At 40.1% G+C, this 17,941-nt stretch overlaps 1 protein-coding gene across 1 annotated transcript in view; it reads right to left on the bottom strand.

Moving 5' to 3' along the window:
* Window positions 1-1,720: 1,720 nt before the first annotated feature.
* The window catches only part of LOC149264368 (mediator of RNA polymerase II transcription subunit 33A-like), a 62,082-nt gene continuing 45,861 nt past the window's right edge, over window positions 1,721-17,941 (bottom strand). Inside the window, exons 7-12 of the mRNA XM_089428020.1 lie at window positions 17,609-17,819; window positions 17,276-17,390; window positions 16,801-16,962; window positions 15,885-16,635; window positions 3,127-3,333; window positions 1,721-3,003 (exon numbers count right to left, since the gene is read on the bottom strand). Of these exons, the coding sequence (XP_089284146.1) occupies window positions 1,889-3,003; window positions 3,127-3,333; window positions 15,885-16,635; window positions 16,801-16,962; window positions 17,276-17,390; window positions 17,609-17,819 (2,561 nt within the window). The 3' untranslated portion in view covers window positions 1,721-1,888. The remainder of the gene's footprint in view (window positions 3,004-3,126; window positions 3,334-15,884; window positions 16,636-16,800; window positions 16,963-17,275; window positions 17,391-17,608; window positions 17,820-17,941) is intronic.

Below are 17,941 nucleotides of genomic sequence, written 5' to 3'. Positions count from 1 at the left end.
TGTCGACATTGAGCGAGTTTGTGGCGGCGTATATTTATCTGCCAGCGTAAAATTTTAAAATATATATATATATATATATATATATATATATATATATATATATATTATTACTATCGAACAGTCACATTGGTTGACGGAACCCTTTGGCTGTTCAAAAAAAATATCGCGCAGTTTATCACCGCAGTCTTTAACGGATGGCTACGGGTCGATGGTGGGTGTGAACAGGTGACTGGCGGAAGGCGGAAATCGACGGGATAAGTCTGGACAGCGGACGGATGGGGACGGTTATGTCAAAGACTGCAGATGGAAGTTTGAGGTTTGTTGCGACAGCGTGGGGTGGACGCCAGGAGTTGACGCAGGTGGGATGCACACTAGTAGACAGGAGTGATAAAGGAAGTAACAGGCAGCCAACTATGGTTTGGCGGCACGAGCAGTGACTGAAGCAGGCACGATCAGCCGCCTGGAGTAAGTGCGATAGAGCACAGGGGAGTTAGAACAACGGACTATGATTGGTTAGAGCGCTGCCAGGCGGAAGGATTGGAACAGTGGTGCGGATGGGAGAAACGGTGGCTGCGTGCAAGGTGGTGAACTATGCAACGAGAATTTGTCCAGAGGATCGAACCCGCTCTGATACCAAATGGAACGGAGAACTTATGATATGCAGAAATTTATATATAAATATTTATTAATAAGATGAATAGATAGATGATGTCGTTTACAATGGGGTTTCCTGGCTTAAATACTGCCTCGGGCACCCTTTGGGAAAAGGGCATGATCTTATGATCGTGCCCTTTCGTCTAATTTAACTAAAAATTAAATAGTAAGCCTAATCTAACAAATTTTTACATAACAGTAACCAACCAATAGTTACGAGATTACAATGATGCATGCAATTACTAAGAGTTGTCAAACGTGTTGGATGATGCACTTGTCCCTCCATATACTACCCTGAATTTTTCTAGTTCTTTCTCAGAAATATCTAAACATGTAGATATTAATCACGTAGTAAACACTGAAAACCTTACTGTGAAGTCCCCTTTTATAGTTTTCAACTGAACATCTAGTGTTAAACATCTTTTTTGCTGAACACCTTAACCTTACTCCCCCACTTCTGCATTTGGATGGCACCTCACGCCGGCTGAGCAATATTAACACCTCAATCCATACTTCAGGATGATCTCTTCTGAGATAGGTAGTTGTACCCCGTGATGTAACCAACCAATAGTTACGAGATTATAATGATGTATGCAGTTACTAAAAGTTGTCAAACGTGTTGGATGATGCACTTGTCGCTCCATGTACTACCCTGAATTTTTCTGGTTCTTTCTCAGAAATATCTAAACATGTAGATATTAATCACGCGGTCAAATTAATGGATGAAATGGCCCTTTTCAAGGTGTTTTTTTGGGTGATTTTTATCCAAAATCCAGTAAAAACTTATAAGAATCATACCCTGAATTTCTCTGATTCATTCTCAGAAATATCTAAACATGTAGATATTAATCATGTTGTCTAATTAATAGGCGAAATGGCCCTTTTCAAGGTATTTTTTTGGTGATTTTTATCCAAAATCCACTAGAAACTTTCAAGAATCATAAGTTTAAGGTGTTTAATTTATAAATTTGGAGTACTTCAAGAGTTTTTCAAGGTGCTGAATCCATTTATGCATTAAAAATTGCATTTTAATCAAAAAGAAATCACAATTTGGCTAGAAACTGTATTGCCGGATTCCAGCCAAAAAAGCCAATTCATCTATTAGTTATTCTGTGCCGATATTAATCTCCATCAAAACTGGCTTGAAAACGAAAAAACTACTAAAGTGCATTGAGTGGTGCAGTACTAGATTTACTAATATCTTAAGATATATATACACCAAAGAGAGAAAGACTTAATAGTCTCCAACAAGTTCAGCAGCTGCACTCATAGCTCTAGGGCCCCCTCTCTCTAAAAGTGCGATGGCAAGTTCAGGCTCATGCCACCATCTCAACCGAGTAGCCAGTTTTTTAAGGGTCTCTAAATTTACTTCAGAAATCCAGTTAGGAGCACAACTAATGACCATTGCAAGGAAGCCTAAAGCGTATGCTCTCCACGTTGCATGTTCACATCCAAGAGAAATTTTTCCATCCAATGCCCTTGCTATAAAGTCCATATGGATCCCAACAACTTTTGCCCTTCTCTTTGAGAAAGATGAGGCATTTATTCCCCATACACAAACCCCACAAAGAAAGGAAAAATGTGCTAATGCGTATCCTTCCAGAGCAGAAGCACTTGCTGTAGTTTTGGGCTTTGTTCCATTTCCAGATAAAAACCATGTTGGCAAGGTTTCTTGATAAAGCATTTGAACCAGACCTGAACCACCTGTGATACAAAGTAGGGAAGCTCCAAGGGAAGAAGCCTGTTTAACTCTTGCTAATGCATTAGCCAATGACAGATGATGAGATTTTAAGCATTGTACAGTTTGAACGGATTGGCCCAAACACTCACCATTCATTCCGTTAGCTACTAAGTCTCTTGCTGTTCCAACCACAAGTGAGAGAATTTCTTCAGTTACAAACATTATATCATACATGCCTCTATAAATGCGGAGATAAAGGATCCCAGGTGCAACTGCAGACATGCCACCAGGAGAGGAATGCGAAGAGAAACCATGTCCAAGGAGTGCTCCTACTCCACCATGAACTGCAAGCCTTGGCATTATTGTGTTTTTGGATCCAAGGGCAGCAGCAAAGCAACTTTTGAGTAGCTGAGAAACAGCACACTTATCCTGTATGAATACAGTACGCGCAGTATTAAAAATAATAAAATCGTGCCATCTCCGAACTTTTTGAGCCCAGAGTGCTGCCACAATGGGTGTGCTAGGCCATGGACATCCAGCAGCAGCAGTTTCCAATGCTGATCCAGCAATACCATTAAGAAACTCTGGATTTTTACCCATCTTGAATGTTATTGTTAGACTCACAAGTGCTGCTAATGGTAAAGGAAGGGTAGCTGCTGTATTTCCTCCTGTTGAACAATAACATCCAAGCAAAGAACATTTCTTAGAATGAAATTTAGATGTCACTTATACATAAACATTCCAAACAAGTTTTCCCAAAGAGCTGAGCATAAAAAAGTTAAAACCGATACCTATGACAAGGCTTGGTACATCAACACCAGTAGCAGCCAATATCTCCTTTACCTCAGCTTCAATCGATAAAAGATTTGCAGCTGGACTTGGCCAGTCAGTTCCATTCATTGCTGCAGGTTTCCAGATACCACGTGTAACTTCTGCAGAAAAGTAGCTAACTATAGTTGCAAGAGAAGCTGGCAGAAAATCCACAAGGTCTCGAAGGCCTGCAGTTGCAAATTACAAGCAATATGGATCTCATGTTAACACGGTACCAATCTTTTATTGTATTTGCAAAGTTCATTATGTTCTAATTACATGAAAGTTATGAAACTACAAGAAAAAACAGGGTGCTCTTTGCTCTTCCTATGCCATCAATTTATGAAGTTACACAATTTTCATAATACGGGGACTGTGATTGCAGGTCTTTTTCTGCTGAGGGATCTGAGCCCTGACATATATTTTCAGGTCTGGAACAGATACCATTTTAGACTGGATACTTGAATATTCAAGATGACAGTGGATAAATGCACTGAATAAGATTCCTACGAATACTTTTCCAAATGACACTGTAATTACAACTCCAAGTTAAGGCTCCAGCATTCTTTTACCAGAAATCTACCAAGACATATATCTCTTAGATAATTAAACACAAAGTCAAGTTAAAGAAATCAATTTGTAGCCACAGCCTTCAGTGTGTTGGAAAACTATATTCCATGTAGCTTTATATCTGATTTATAGTTTCTAAGTTCTAACTAGTAAGCCAGTACACAACTGATAATCTTTGTCTCTCTCTATCTTTCGATTCATCTCTAAATGCAATGATTTCTTGCTTTCTGCTATTTTCATATTTGATGGTAGTAGCAGACTATAAGTTGTCATGGATTTTATATCCAATACAGTGCAACTTTTCCGATATTGGTTATTGTCGTTTTTAGTATATTAGATTTGCATTAAATGAAGCTTTGAATTTTGGTTTGACGATAATAGCAGAAGGCTAAACATGGTATTTAGAATGAACAGTTATTAGCAGGGTAGGTACATCATATGGTAAAGTTATAGACAGCTAAGCTATGGATTTGATTGCATAGTTTTGATGACTTCCGTTGCTTGATGCCCACTTATCTCAACGAGGAATATTCCTAGGTGATTTATGAGGACCTTAATTGATGTACAAATCTGTGTATAAAGGAAAGCTATTAAAAACTGCAGGCAACTGATAATTCAGAATGCATATATCACTTTCAAAATACTGTCCATCCTATTTGTGCTCAGCAAGTTTTGCAAGAATGTCGTCTCTCTCAAAAAGGCATTTAAATGTGGCAATCTTCTTTTATGATGACTCTAATCATAAAACATATCCTTTTAGATCAATTTCCTATCTTGAATGCATGTTTGTAGCAGGGTTTGGCAATCCTATGCTTTCCCTAAAGTTGGACCACCCAACTATGGATATCTCCACTTCACCAGACAATGTATTTCCTGCTGCACATCTTAAATACTTTGTCATCTAGCATTCGCTCAATCTCAACTAGCTACTGTCTATGCCAATATGCATGTGCTTCCTTCACCCAATGAATCTTCATCTTCTGGAACAGTCTCACCTTCCCTATACTCATATATATCTACAAAACCAAAAATGGGTGAAACATCAAACTCCTCTAGCAACTAACTTTGGAAGCATTATCACCAAACTTCATTTTGTTTCTATACAATCTGATCTTCTTCACATTTAGCCTGTCATAAGCTACTTTGGGATAATGCTCTTTCATGAGATGCACCGTGACCAAATCACCATCTATAAATACTTGTACATTATGTGTGCATCTGCATGTACTCTGCACTCTTTTCTCCTAGTCTATCCTAGACTTGCAAATACGCCTTTTCCATCTGTTCTACAAATGCTTTAGCATCATTGCTCCTCTGCATGTTGATTGACAAACCAACCAATTATGTCAGTTCTTTAGGAATCTACCCATACCAGTTCTTGAAAGGTGAAAAGTTTGTCAGCCTATTCACAAAGTTCTTATATGCAAACTCTTCCTTCACCAAAACTTGATCCCATTGTTTCAACTTGTCTCCAACTAAACATCTCAAAAGATTTCCCAAACTTTGAATCACCACTTTGCCCTGTCCATCGATCAAAGGATGATATACTAAATTGTATTGCAGTTTTCACCATCTTCTTCCACAACGTTTTCCAAAAATGACTTAGATATCCGGTATTTCCATCCAATGTGATCATCTAAAACAATCCATACAATCGGACCAACTCCTTGAAAAATAGCTTTGTATAATGTTGCATCACCAGTCTTCTTGCAAGGCATAAAGTGCACCATCCTAGAAAATGTCAACCCTAACAAACACTACAAAATCCATGTTGCAATCTATAAAGTTTGATAGTGTATCCTCCCAGGGCATATTCAAAATAGGAAACATGTTTATAGTCAGTATTTTGACTCACTCCTTTTGCCATCTAACATATTCTACATCACACCACAAATTAGCTAACCAACTTATTCATACTTGGGAAAGAACACCGTTTGACCAATAAGCCTTGCGTCTTATTGCACCCAAAATGCCCTAATCTACAGTTATGTAGTTCTCTTACCAAGTTCTCATGTATTGAATTTTCTAATACTCGTAATTGCTTCCCTTTGAACAAGTAACTGGATGAAGTAATCCAAATACACACTTTTATCCAGCAATGTTGGTTTCCTGGACCTCTCTACAACCTAGACAAAGTCTATTTCAAGTGAACAGTGTTTTGTCGAGTCAACGAAAGCGAGTAGTCAATATCAATGTTGCAAACATCCCAATTTTATCACAAAAAAAAATCAAAAATCACAATTTTTTGGCCTAGCTGATGTTTGCCAATGTTTACCAATATTTTGGTGGTATCTTAATTTTGCCGATGTTTACCGATATTTCCCGATCTTTACGATTTTTTGGTTTTTCGGACCCTTGCTGATGTTATCCCAATGTTGATGTTTGCAACATTGGTCAATATAGCTCCCACCAAGGTTCATGTCCTACCAAGTGGCATGCTAGCGCTTGTGCCTGTGCTTGTAGATGTGTGCGAACACATGCAACAATGGTTAGCCAAAGGAAACCAAATTAGATGGGGCCAATGGTTCCCCAGTAATGCTAAATGTGGATGTGTTAGCCTCATTTTGATAAAAGGAAGTTAGTTCAAAAAAGAAAAACTTTGTTGCACTCATAAAAGCCTTTGATCTACTCAAATCCAAGTGTCTAATTCTTCATTGTTGCCAACATTGGTCCTCACTTACTTAATGCATCAACACCTTGTTCTCCTTCTAAAATTTGTGCTTCAACAAAAACATGTACTTCTATAGAAACTCTACCCATTTTACATGCCTGTAGTTCAGGTTCTATTGTTTGTTGGCAAACTTCACCACATGATGGTTTTGTACAAGATGAAGTCCCCCAGTAATAATACCTCCAATGCTTATGTGCCTATACAATAGTGTAAAAATACCATATATAAAATATACTTGCATCGTGCTTCATTCTACTTCTAGTTGAAGAATACTATCAACCCTCCTTCCTAACTCCAACACTACACCAATAGCTACCACTCTCGCATTATAATCAACCTAGAAAACCTTACCAAAATAAAGTAGCACCAACACAAGCGCTTCCATAATCTTCTCCTTTAGTAATTCAAAGTTATTTTGCACATGTGCACTCCACTACAATCATTGTGTCTTCATACATCCAATCATAGACGTGTAGATTCAACTAAATTCTCTAATGAACTTTATCTAAACATTTGCAATCCCATGAAAACTCTTGATTTTTATGACACTACAAAGAGTAGGTTATTCAACTATCAAATTTGCCTTCTCTAAATCCATGTGCAATATGTCCTTACAGATTGCACATCCCAGGTACATTGACTCCTACTTGAGGAATTCACACTTACTCAAGCTTATGCGCAACCAATCCATTCGTAGAGCTTTGAACACCAACCTCAAATTCTCTATGTGCTTCTCTCCACTCTTACTAAAATAAAAAATATCGTCCAAGTAAACAACAAACTTGCCAATGTATAATCACATTAACTTTGTCATCAATCGCATGAATGTGCTTGATGCATTAGTCAGTCCAAAAGGCATACCCAACCACTTGTACAAATTTTCTTCAGCCTTTAATGTAGTCCCCCACTCATTGCCCTCTTTAATACTAATTTGATAACATCCTCTCGTCAAATCTATCTAGGTGGAGCATCTCATGCCACTCAAACTATCCATTAGACCAACCATTCTTTGCAATGGGAACCTATATTTAATCATGATCTTGTTCAACATTTTAGAGTTCATAAACAACCTCCACCATTCATCCTTATTTAGCATTATTAATGTTGGTACTAGAGATGGGTTCATACTATCTCTAATCAAGACTTTCGAAAGCAACTCACTCACCTATTAATTCAACTCTATTCTTTCCAAAAAACTCATCTTGTGCACCACTTGAATAAGCAATGTCGCACTTGGAATCGAAGTCTATCTAATGTGCAATCTCCATCTTCGGTGTTAATTCATCTAGTAAATCGATGTATGTTATGCCATTGTACTCTAACTTCTTCACTTCTAGAAGGACCTCCTTTCCTCGACATGCCCTTTCCCTTGTTATGCCATGCCAATCTCTTCTACACTATTGGGTAGCACTCTTTTGTCTCCTTCATTGCACATAAAAACTTATTTGCAGAACATAAGAACACCTCCTTGGGATCCTCTTTCCTCATATGCACAAATCGGAATCTCCATCGGCCTTCGTAACAACAAATTGCAAACATCCATGGGGATAAAATGGAACATAATTTAGAAGGGAGGAAAATCCCTAATGGCATCATGGCGACACATGAAGTCATTCATCCGTTCAAGACCACCAAGAAACCAGGGATGTTGATCAAGCTTGACTTTTCAAAGGCTTATGCCAAACTAAAGTGGAACTTCCTACACAGTATTCTAAGAGATTTTGGTTTTGTTGATGACTGGTCCTGTGTATATCAAAGTTGGTCTCCTACGCATCTTTTTTAGTGCTAGTTAATGGTGTGAAAAATCTATTGCAGTTAATCTGGTAATTATTCACCTATCGTTAAAACAATTATTTGCCCCAACAAATTAATTTACTACAAACACTGAATAAAAACACAACTACAAATTTCACCAATTAATGAACCACAATAACTGAAAACAACACACATAAAATAGACATCAAGATTTTTGGACAAATTGTCCATGGAAAAACCCCAATGTGGGGAACCAGTTCTAATGATGAGGGTTTTATTATTCTTCAGCAAATATGTAATTGAAAATTACATAAATTGGTTTTCGTAAACTGGCAAAGCACTAACAAATTATTTTCTTCACTTCAACTGACCAAATCGAACCTCTACAAATCAAATCAACCTCAAACTGGCTATTCACATTTCCTTCTAGAATTGCATTGGCCCACTAGAAATGCACACTGGTCTTTCCGGCAACTCGCACTGCCTTTGGAAATTGGCTCCTGCAAGATAAATTGTCTCCAGTAACTCACACAACCACTTCGTACTACCTCCAGCAATTTGCTTTGGCAACTAAGAATACAAATCAATCCTCCCGCAACTCGCATTGGTAAATTGGCAACTCGCACTGGCTAATTCAGCCTCCCTCTACAAAAATAATTTAGCCTCCTATCTCTAAGAAATTGGAAATCACTGTGAAGGATCTCTTTGGAAAATCCTTGAGTTGACCTAAAATTGTAGCCACAGGCTCCTCTCCTATCACCTAGTAATACCCAAATAATATTTGGCCTAACTCTAAGCCAAAATCGAGCCCACAATGTGATGCAAACTACCCAACTAACCAACAATACACCCTACTATAAGAATGTACATTTATGGCCTTAATATTGCCCAGAAAATTCAATAAAATTAGTTATACGCTCCTCACACCCCAACCAACAAAACCCAAAAATTGTTTGGGTTAATTCCAGCTGACCCAGAATGCCCAAAAAAGAGCGAATCTCCTAGCTACACACTTTTGCGCCCAACCAAAGTGAAACCACTAATAAATGATAGAACTTTCCTACAAATGTCTAAGAAATTGTGCACAAATATCCTCCGAGAAATAGCTATCACTCCCAGCTAAAAACTCTTGGCAAATATCAACGTCAAACGCCAAAAAAAACTTTGTTCTCCAACCCCTACGTAGGCTCTATAAGAGAAAATTCGGCCCAACTAAAAGATACAGGAACTGTTGGCATTATGATTCTGGTATGGCTCTATGATACAGATGTTGTACTTGATGGCAACACCCTCAAGTGGCAATGCTCTGATCGGTGCTCTAATCTGGCTCTCAAAATGTTGGAAATTAAGAAGTACGCAGGAGAATCGTTCAAAAGGTGCGTACCCGCAAGTACGCCGTGAAGGGACTGCGGCCACACACGCAGGTCACCCGTTCAAAAGGTGCGTACCCCCAGTTCACTTACATCAAGGCAGAGAAGCGCACTCACATGGGGTTTCTTATGTTTGGCCCGTGGTATTTAGCCCGCCATTCTTGATTCTATGGTTTTGGCCCGTGGTATTGTTTTATATTATTATTATTATTGAGCCCCATGTTTTTGGGCCCCTTGTATTGGTTATCTATGGTATTGATCCATGATTTTAGGAAGAGCTTGCCTGTATAAAGCAAAGGAGATCACTTGGCTAAGCATCTTTTGCAAATTGAATATCTTAAGATCTGAAATATTGGGTTATTGTTTTAAAAGCTTGATCTATATAAAAGTGAAGTTGAAAGCGAATCTATGAAGGGTGATCTCTCGAGCGCTTGATCAGATTTGGGCATCTGACGATCTGTAGCACACTAGTGGACTGCCAATTCGGCCCTAACCAGAGGTACGCAGGTGATTAACAGTGCAAGTGCGTGGGTACGCAGAGCAGAAGAAGGCGCAGTGCGTGGGTACGCAGCGCGACAGAGGTTCAGGTGCGTAGGCACAGTGAAAGTACGCGGCGCTTCAGAAGCCGCAGGTGCGTAGGTACGCAACGCGATAGCATCTGTGGGTGCGTGGCTACAGTAGCAGTACGCGGCGCGATAGCATCTGTGGGTGCGTACCTACAGTAACAGTACGCGGCGTGATTGAAGAAACAGTGCGTGGGTACGCGGTGCAGCAGAAGGCTCTCTGCGGGTATACGCAGGGGAGCAGAAGGTGAAGTGCGGGGCCACGCAGGCCAGATAAAGGAAAACTGCGGATCTGTCTTAAGACCTTTTGTTGGCTGAATTTTTCTGTTGATAAGGTGTTCTGGGTTTAGTTTACTGTTATTGTTGATCTGGTTACTGCAGTTGACTGGGTGATTTACTTGTACTTGATGATCTCTTGATGTTTATGGATCCAGTTTGAAAATTTATGAAAAGTGGTCCTTGAAAGAAAAGAAGTAGGGGGTTGTAGCTCCCTTCCAGGAGAGACTGGAAAACGAGAGAGAGGTGTAGCTCTCTGCAGGTTGCAGCCTGCGTACTGGTAAAGGACTGCACCAGTACAAATCCATTGTAAAAGGAGTTTCTAATTTGAAAGAAGATAGAGACATATTGCAGCAGGTGGTTTTCACCCACATTGGGTTTCCACCTTACATCTGGTGTTCTTTGGTGTGACTATCTGTTTTCTTTGTTCATGCTCATTATTTTATGGTACTGACATGCAAAAATAATTCAAAGTATAAATAAGGAAGATTTATTAAAAGAACTTGATAATACTGATTCACCCCCCCTCTCAGTATTATTTCCAACAGGAACATCTATGAAAAATGGTGCCAAACTCTTCCTCTAACTAGTAGAAAATCTCTTGCAAATACTAGGAACCTGCAATAGAAAGATGATGCTCCAAATAACCTCCAAGTGAATACTCTGTGATAAACTCCAATGGAAGTCCTAAAATAGACTCCCCCAAAGCCTCAATAGGGAGACACAAGAAGTTCTCCGAAATGAGGAAGAGTTTCACTTGAAACTCTTGAGCTAAACAACTCTACTTCTCTTGTGCTGAACAACCTCCAAGAGAGAGTTTGATCTTTTGAAAATAATGAGCAAAAGATGCCCAACAAATGAGTCCATCCTCCTTTTCTAATTTCTACCCATGCTTTTAGAGTCCATCCTCCTTTTCTAATTTCTCCCCATGCTTTTAGAGTCCATCCTCCTTTTATAATTTCTCCCCATGCTTTTAGACTCCCTTTTCAATTATTATTTTATTGGTGGGGGCAATTTTCCACTAAGTGACTTTTTCCTCCATTTAAAAAAAAATTGCCACCAATCTTCAATAATACTTGCCACTCTTCTCCAAAATAATGTTTGCCCCTTTTATTAATATTACCAAAATTGGGAAAAATTCCCATGCTCATAAAATTGGAGATATTACAACTGTAATATTCCTTTTTCCTTTGAAGTCCCCAGTGTCAAAATTGTCTCCTCTTTCCAAAATTGTCTCTAATGCGGAAAATCAAAATTGTGGACATGACAGTCCTCCCCACCAAAAATTGTTTGTCTTCAAGCAATATCACCTTATGATGCTAATCCACAGGTTGGCCAAGCTAATGACAGGGTCCCAAATATGCCACTAAACCACTCCTCGTTGTCGTGCCACCACCACATGAAGTAATCCTATGTCACCAGGGTCCCAAATATGCCACTAAACTACTCCTCATTGTCATGCCACCACCACATGAACTAATCCTATGTCACCAAGGTCCCAAATATGCCACTAAACCACTCCTCGTTGTCGTGCCACCACCACATGAACTAATCCTATGTCACCAGGGTCCCAAACGAACCTGATCTCCTCCTGCAAAATATCCTGCCATACTAGGGAAGTCCCCCATGTCATAAGTGAATCACTAAATCCCAATAAGATTTGAATGATCTTCCTCTGTAAGAACAGCTCATCCCTAAGGGTAGTTGAACTACCAAATCCTATGACGCCATGATCCCATGCCCATCGCACTATGAAACTACTCCGCTGACACCACAACATCTCGGTCATGACTGACTGCCCAACATGCTCGTACTGGAGCCTCCTCTATTGTAACGCTCAGCCATAATATCTATCATGATCAAAGTTATGCCCAACCAGCAAGGGCAACTCAGTAGTGCCAGAGTCTACCACTCCATGGCTAGCCTCGATCCTAAGCAACAACCCGCCTCGCCATATGATGAGGACCACATCATTTCCCCATGTGTCAACCAGAGAATGAGTTGAATCACCTGATATCATCGTCATACACACCATGAAGTGGAGCGATCCATCAGGCAACTAAATCCCTGGATCACATAGCCATATTCGCTTCGGAGCCCTGACAACTGCTAGCACAAACTCATACCACGTCTCGGGTCCCCGGATGCAATTAGTATATGTACTCCATACATCCCAAATCAAGCCCTGACAACTGCTAGCACAAACTCGTACCACGTCTTGGGTCCCTGGATGCAATTAGTATATGTACTCCATACATCCTTAATCAATATGGTGCATGCCAAACTGCTCTGCCCCTGCCAGACCACACAGTGAACTCTATTATACCAACTCCTGATGATACACACAGACACGGCTTGGAGTCTGGACACCCTCTTGTAGATGAAGCCTATCATCCACAGTCCCTCATGCTCATGTAACACCTCAGGCTACCTCGCCGAAAGTGTATCATGTAGCTCCCTTGCAATCACCTCCCCAAGTGTGAGCCCCGGGGTGGAACATATGCTACCTTGGTAGTAGACCATGTCGTCCCTCGGCCTGTATCTATCAACTCGTGCACCCCCCAAATGTCTCAACTAGAGAGTCTCCCTCCTGCCCATGACATTGTTGATTTGGGGTAGCATCGGATGTGCTCTAAGCCTCAAATTTTGCAAGGAGGCTTGGGCACATGTACTCTGAAGAACCCAGAAAGTGTTTTAGGAAATTCCACCCATAAGTGATTTTATTAAAATAATTAATATTTTAATGGAGTTCCTAAGTCTAAACTTAGGAAAATTAAAATATTAATGGGTACTAATCTAATCAGGGGTGAAACTTCTAGAAAAAGACACAGATCAAGCCAAAAAGATCTGAGCCTTTGATTATGATTTAATCTAGGTCGTTGGTTGTCCAACAGGAAGATATAAGAAGGGGCTTGAGGGTCATTTGGATAACACGCGGAGAGATTGAGAAAATCGATTTTCTGAAGCGAGAAGTTCTCAGGAGGAAAATCGATTGAGGAGATTTCTTGCAACAAAGGGGCAGGGATAGCAGCTTCCGGAGAGAGAGATTCTCAGCCGGAGATACATTAGCAAAGAGAGGCAGTGAGTGATCCAGTAGTCTTGACGCAGGGCCAGTAGGGCCACGCAGAAGCAGTGTAGAGGGAGAGAGAGAAAGTCGAAAGTCAGAGCAGAGGGTCAATTTCATCAGTTGGAAGCCAGGGTGTGAGACCGAGAGGCCGAGAGCAGTGACTTTGGGCTACTGATCGATTCCCCAGTTGGGTGACGAAGTGCCTAAAAGGGTTGATGCTGGAACAACTCAGAGGCAACGCAGATATAGCACAGTGCCTGCTAGGGGCACCTCATCCAGCAGTTGGAACAGCGGGGATTTTTTCTTAGTGATTGTGTGAGGTAAACTCACAAAGCTTCTGCCATTACTTCTCTCTGTAACTAAATAACCCTGTGAAGTATTCAGTGATGTATTCAGAAATTTCTATTGCTTAATAATAATAATACCACAGAGCTGCTGAACCAGTTTTCCCGCATTGAGTTTTTTCGGGGACTATTGTCCAAAAATAATTGTGTCCTATGTGCTTCTATTTTCCTTGCTCAATTTCTATGTTTCAGAATGATATTTAATATGGTGTAGGTTGCTTCAGTGATTTACTTCAATGTTTGAAGAAGAAATCTAAAACAAGCTTGTAATGTAATTTACAATCTAGTTGAAGTAGATTCAGTTGGTTGCAGTAGGATTCCTAAGATTGTTAGATCTAAGAATTTTCACATGGTATCGGAGTTGTTGATGTGAAATAGGGAAGAGCAGATCTAGCAATGAAGCAAGGGCCAACTTGCTGCAGCAAGCAGCAGTTCGAATCCCCTGAGGGATTCGTAGTTCTAGCTAGGAGGGCTATATTTTCGTGGATGTCTCTCTCTGAGTGAGCCGACAGAGAGGTAAGACTACCAAGAGCTAGAGGGACGAAGTTTTCTGTAAGCTAAGTGCTTGGCAGAAAAGTCGTCAGAAGGAAGAAGCAGATCACATAGTGAGGGAATACTTCCTCGATGATTTCTTGTCGAGAAAATCAGTATTTCTCATTTGCTGAGCAGCAGAGGAGCGGCAACATACCAGCTCCATCAGGGAGTGCGTAAGGCAGCCTAGGAGCTACGCAGTAGGGAGAAAGAGGGAGTTGTTCGACATTTTTTTTTTGGAGGATATAACAACCAGTGGCTTAAGGGATCACGACAGGTTGGACGGGGCTTGCAACTATGCCATCTGGAAGGCTAGAATGTTTTTCCTTCTATATGAGCATGGCCTCAAGACATATGTTAATAATGTGGTAGCCGAACTTGCGGATGCAGATCCACTAAAGAAGTACGAGGCTGAGATCTTTTTCGGCTGTTTCGGCTGAGTACAAGGCTGAGATCTTTTTCCCCGCAGTATGCAAATCCTGGCTTTTCAAAAATCTGGCGACGATACAGATCCATATCTTCATAACTTAGCAAAATACATGCCCAACACAAATCTTATGTCACTTTCAGAAAAAAATCAATTTCTTCCTAAGTTTCTGACTAAGGCAAATTTAATTCTTTAAACCATATTTTATAAATTAAATTTAAGTTATCTGGGTGGAGAATTGTATGTCCCACAATTTCGCCACTAACTGCAATCTGTCCTAACATGTGCCAATCCTTGGCCTAGTACCATGTTTTGTTTCCTCGGTACCCCTCGGCCTGTGATTCACTGTGGCACACAGACACCTTCTCCTTGGGCTCTGGCTCCATTGCTTTGTTGTCATAGAAAAAAAGCATATACAGTTACAGATGCACAAAAGATGCAGATAGAAGAGAGATTCTGATTTGATATACCATTCAAAGGTACGTGAGTTATTACTTGAGCATGGCCTCAATGAGAGAGACATACATCACATAACCCCCAACACCTAATTATTAACATGTGAATTGATTAAGTCATCATATATTAACTTTACAACAGGACTTTCTTACAGTGTATATTTCCCAACTTAAACTACTAAATTAAAATAGTTGACTCATTCTGCTGCTACAATGATTGGATCTGCCCAATAACTATTTCACGCTAATGATGGTCCAATCCCTATGTTTCTGCTTTCTCCGGGGCTGTTGGTACACCGCCGGAAAGGGGAGGCAAAAGGAAAAGTACTCACTTTTATATTCTGCCTATTCGAATCCAGACACTTTTCTCCCACACACCCCAAGATTTGATCTCCGCATAGATAGATAGTGTTCTGCCAGTGCATACGATCAAGCTTTTGACTACGATTCAAAGGTTCCTAGGGGTGCTAGTGCGCCCGGGGTGAACAAGATTAGTAGGTGTTTCCCTTTCGGAGTGAATATGACCATTAATAAGTATCTACTTAATCACTGAGAAATTATCTTCTTGAAACTGAAGAACTTAAATATTTTATAAACTGGATGATACAACAAAGAAAAACTAAGGAAAATTAACTCTGAAAAGAAGACCTGGAAGTACAAAATCTTTTAAAATAAATCGCCATTTGTTAGACCAATTACTTGTCACCTACCTGTTGTAAGTTCCCGGGGAGAAAGCCTTCCATGTGCACAAGCAGTCAACATGGCATCAACAACAAAAGGGACAGCCTCAAGAATTTCCCATGCAGGGAGCAAAGGCCTTCGAGATGCATCCTCTCCTGCACCTCCGGAACAGCTGCTTAGACTGCTATTGGCAGATGTTCCAGTAGCAGAAGATGTAGATAATCCTTTACTCATCTTCCAATACATCATATTCAGAAGTCTATCAGCATTTTGATGGACAGGATTCCCACGAACAAAGCCCGATGGAGTTGATGCTATACAAGCTTGATGCTGACAGTACCAAACTTTCAAGTTTGGAAATGAGTCAATAAACACTTGCTGGGAGACTAACAAAGGTGCTCTAAGACTTTGATCCTTTGATGGAATTGATGCTTGAGACAGTCCTGTACCTGAACTCGACAATATCTTAGCTTGAAAATGTTCATTATCCTTTGTAATTCTATCGAAATCCATACTCACTGATGAAGCCACCCGCCTATTATGGAGAAGTAAAAGATATTCAAGTGTAAGTTCTGAACCAACTGGAGCTCCTCTCCCTGACAAGCTATGTTCATGAGGGCATCCATAGAACTTCCACAACCTTACCAGTAAAAGGAATGCATTTGAAAAGATTGTATAAACTGAAGCCTCCTCCCCTTTACTTGCTGTCTGTGCCCCTGTAGGCAAGATAGATCCAAATACCTCACAAATTGGCATCAAAGCAGCTGCAACTTCTGGAACCTGCCAAGTTTTGTATTGATGGGTTATATTAAAGATGTCAGACAAAATCACCAAAGCGAGAAAAATAGAAATTAACAATGCAGTTCCCAACTCTGATGACAAATTCCAAGATTAGATGGTGATATACTAAAGGTAGCAGGAATATTTTCAGTTAAATCGACATACCATGCCATACAAGGAGAGAACATGAACAGTATCAACAGTCGTTATTCCTTTCAGGACAGCATGAAGCAATGGTGCAAAAGCTACTAAAGGATTTCCAGGTCCATGATAATCTGCAGGAACTGGAGGTGAAAGCAGCTTCACAACTAAGTGCACTGTATGTTCCTGGAGAATTGAAATAGTGAGAAAACAGAGGGAAATAAGATGAAAATTGGAGACAACCTTTTATTGATTTACTTCCTTAACCATTTAAGAAAAACATTCCCTGGCAGGTAAGCTTCCAATGATGGTGTAAGAGCTTCCATGTGTATACAAATAGCTCACTAAAGCTTGTATACCAAATGGAAATGCGAAAGTATCAGAATTTGTATTCATTAAAAATGCAGCAAATCCAATCAACATGGTTTCAGGGACTTAGTTATAATAGACTGCAGCACGCTATTCATTTCAACACTCCACCAAGGGAGTTATATATCACCTGGACATTCCATCCACGAATAAGAGATGCACCACACAAAATGCTAGCTGCAGCAGATCTTTCCTCCTCTGATCCATTAATTGCAGTTTGATATACTTTCTCCAATTCTGCTAAGCTTCCACCAGATCCATGAAAATACCAATTAGATTGTTCTAACAATAACTGGTGACATTAGACAAAAGACATGATGTAGATACAAGACATAAATAGCCAATAGGAATTCAAAATGGTAAATAGCTGAACTGAAACTCAGATTTTTGTATTTATGTCCTTGGGAGAGATCTCACAGCAAAACGAAATTTGGCATGCAGTTGCAGAGAGACGTAGAAATACCGTGAAGCAGGAGTTGTAATAAGAGCATTTCTTAGTGAAATGGATAATGGGGATCCTTCCATGAAGGCAGACCAAGGAGATCCTTGAACTGGAATTGAGTGAGATAATGGATTTACTAGTCCTTCCACATAACCAGGCCATAAGTATGCAGATGAATCGATCAATTTTCTAGCAATGCAGGCTTCAATAATTAGGTGTCCCATATTTCCCACTACAAGAAAAACGAAAGATTTATTCAGCACACATTCAAAAAATTGATCTCTGGAGTCTGAACACTTCTCAAGCCACTCTACAAATATCATAACAAGGTCTCACCCAACTGCAGCACTTCGT

This window comes from Pinus tabuliformis, chromosome 6 (assembly GCF_031772625.1).
Source record: "Pinus tabuliformis cultivar Carrire ecotype Pingquan chromosome 6, CPIR1, whole genome shotgun sequence".
Taxonomy (NCBI): Eukaryota; Viridiplantae; Streptophyta; class Pinopsida; order Pinales; family Pinaceae; genus Pinus; species Pinus tabuliformis.
Note: the sequence above shows the minus strand (reverse complement) of the source record. Positions and strands in the feature narration are given on the sequence as shown.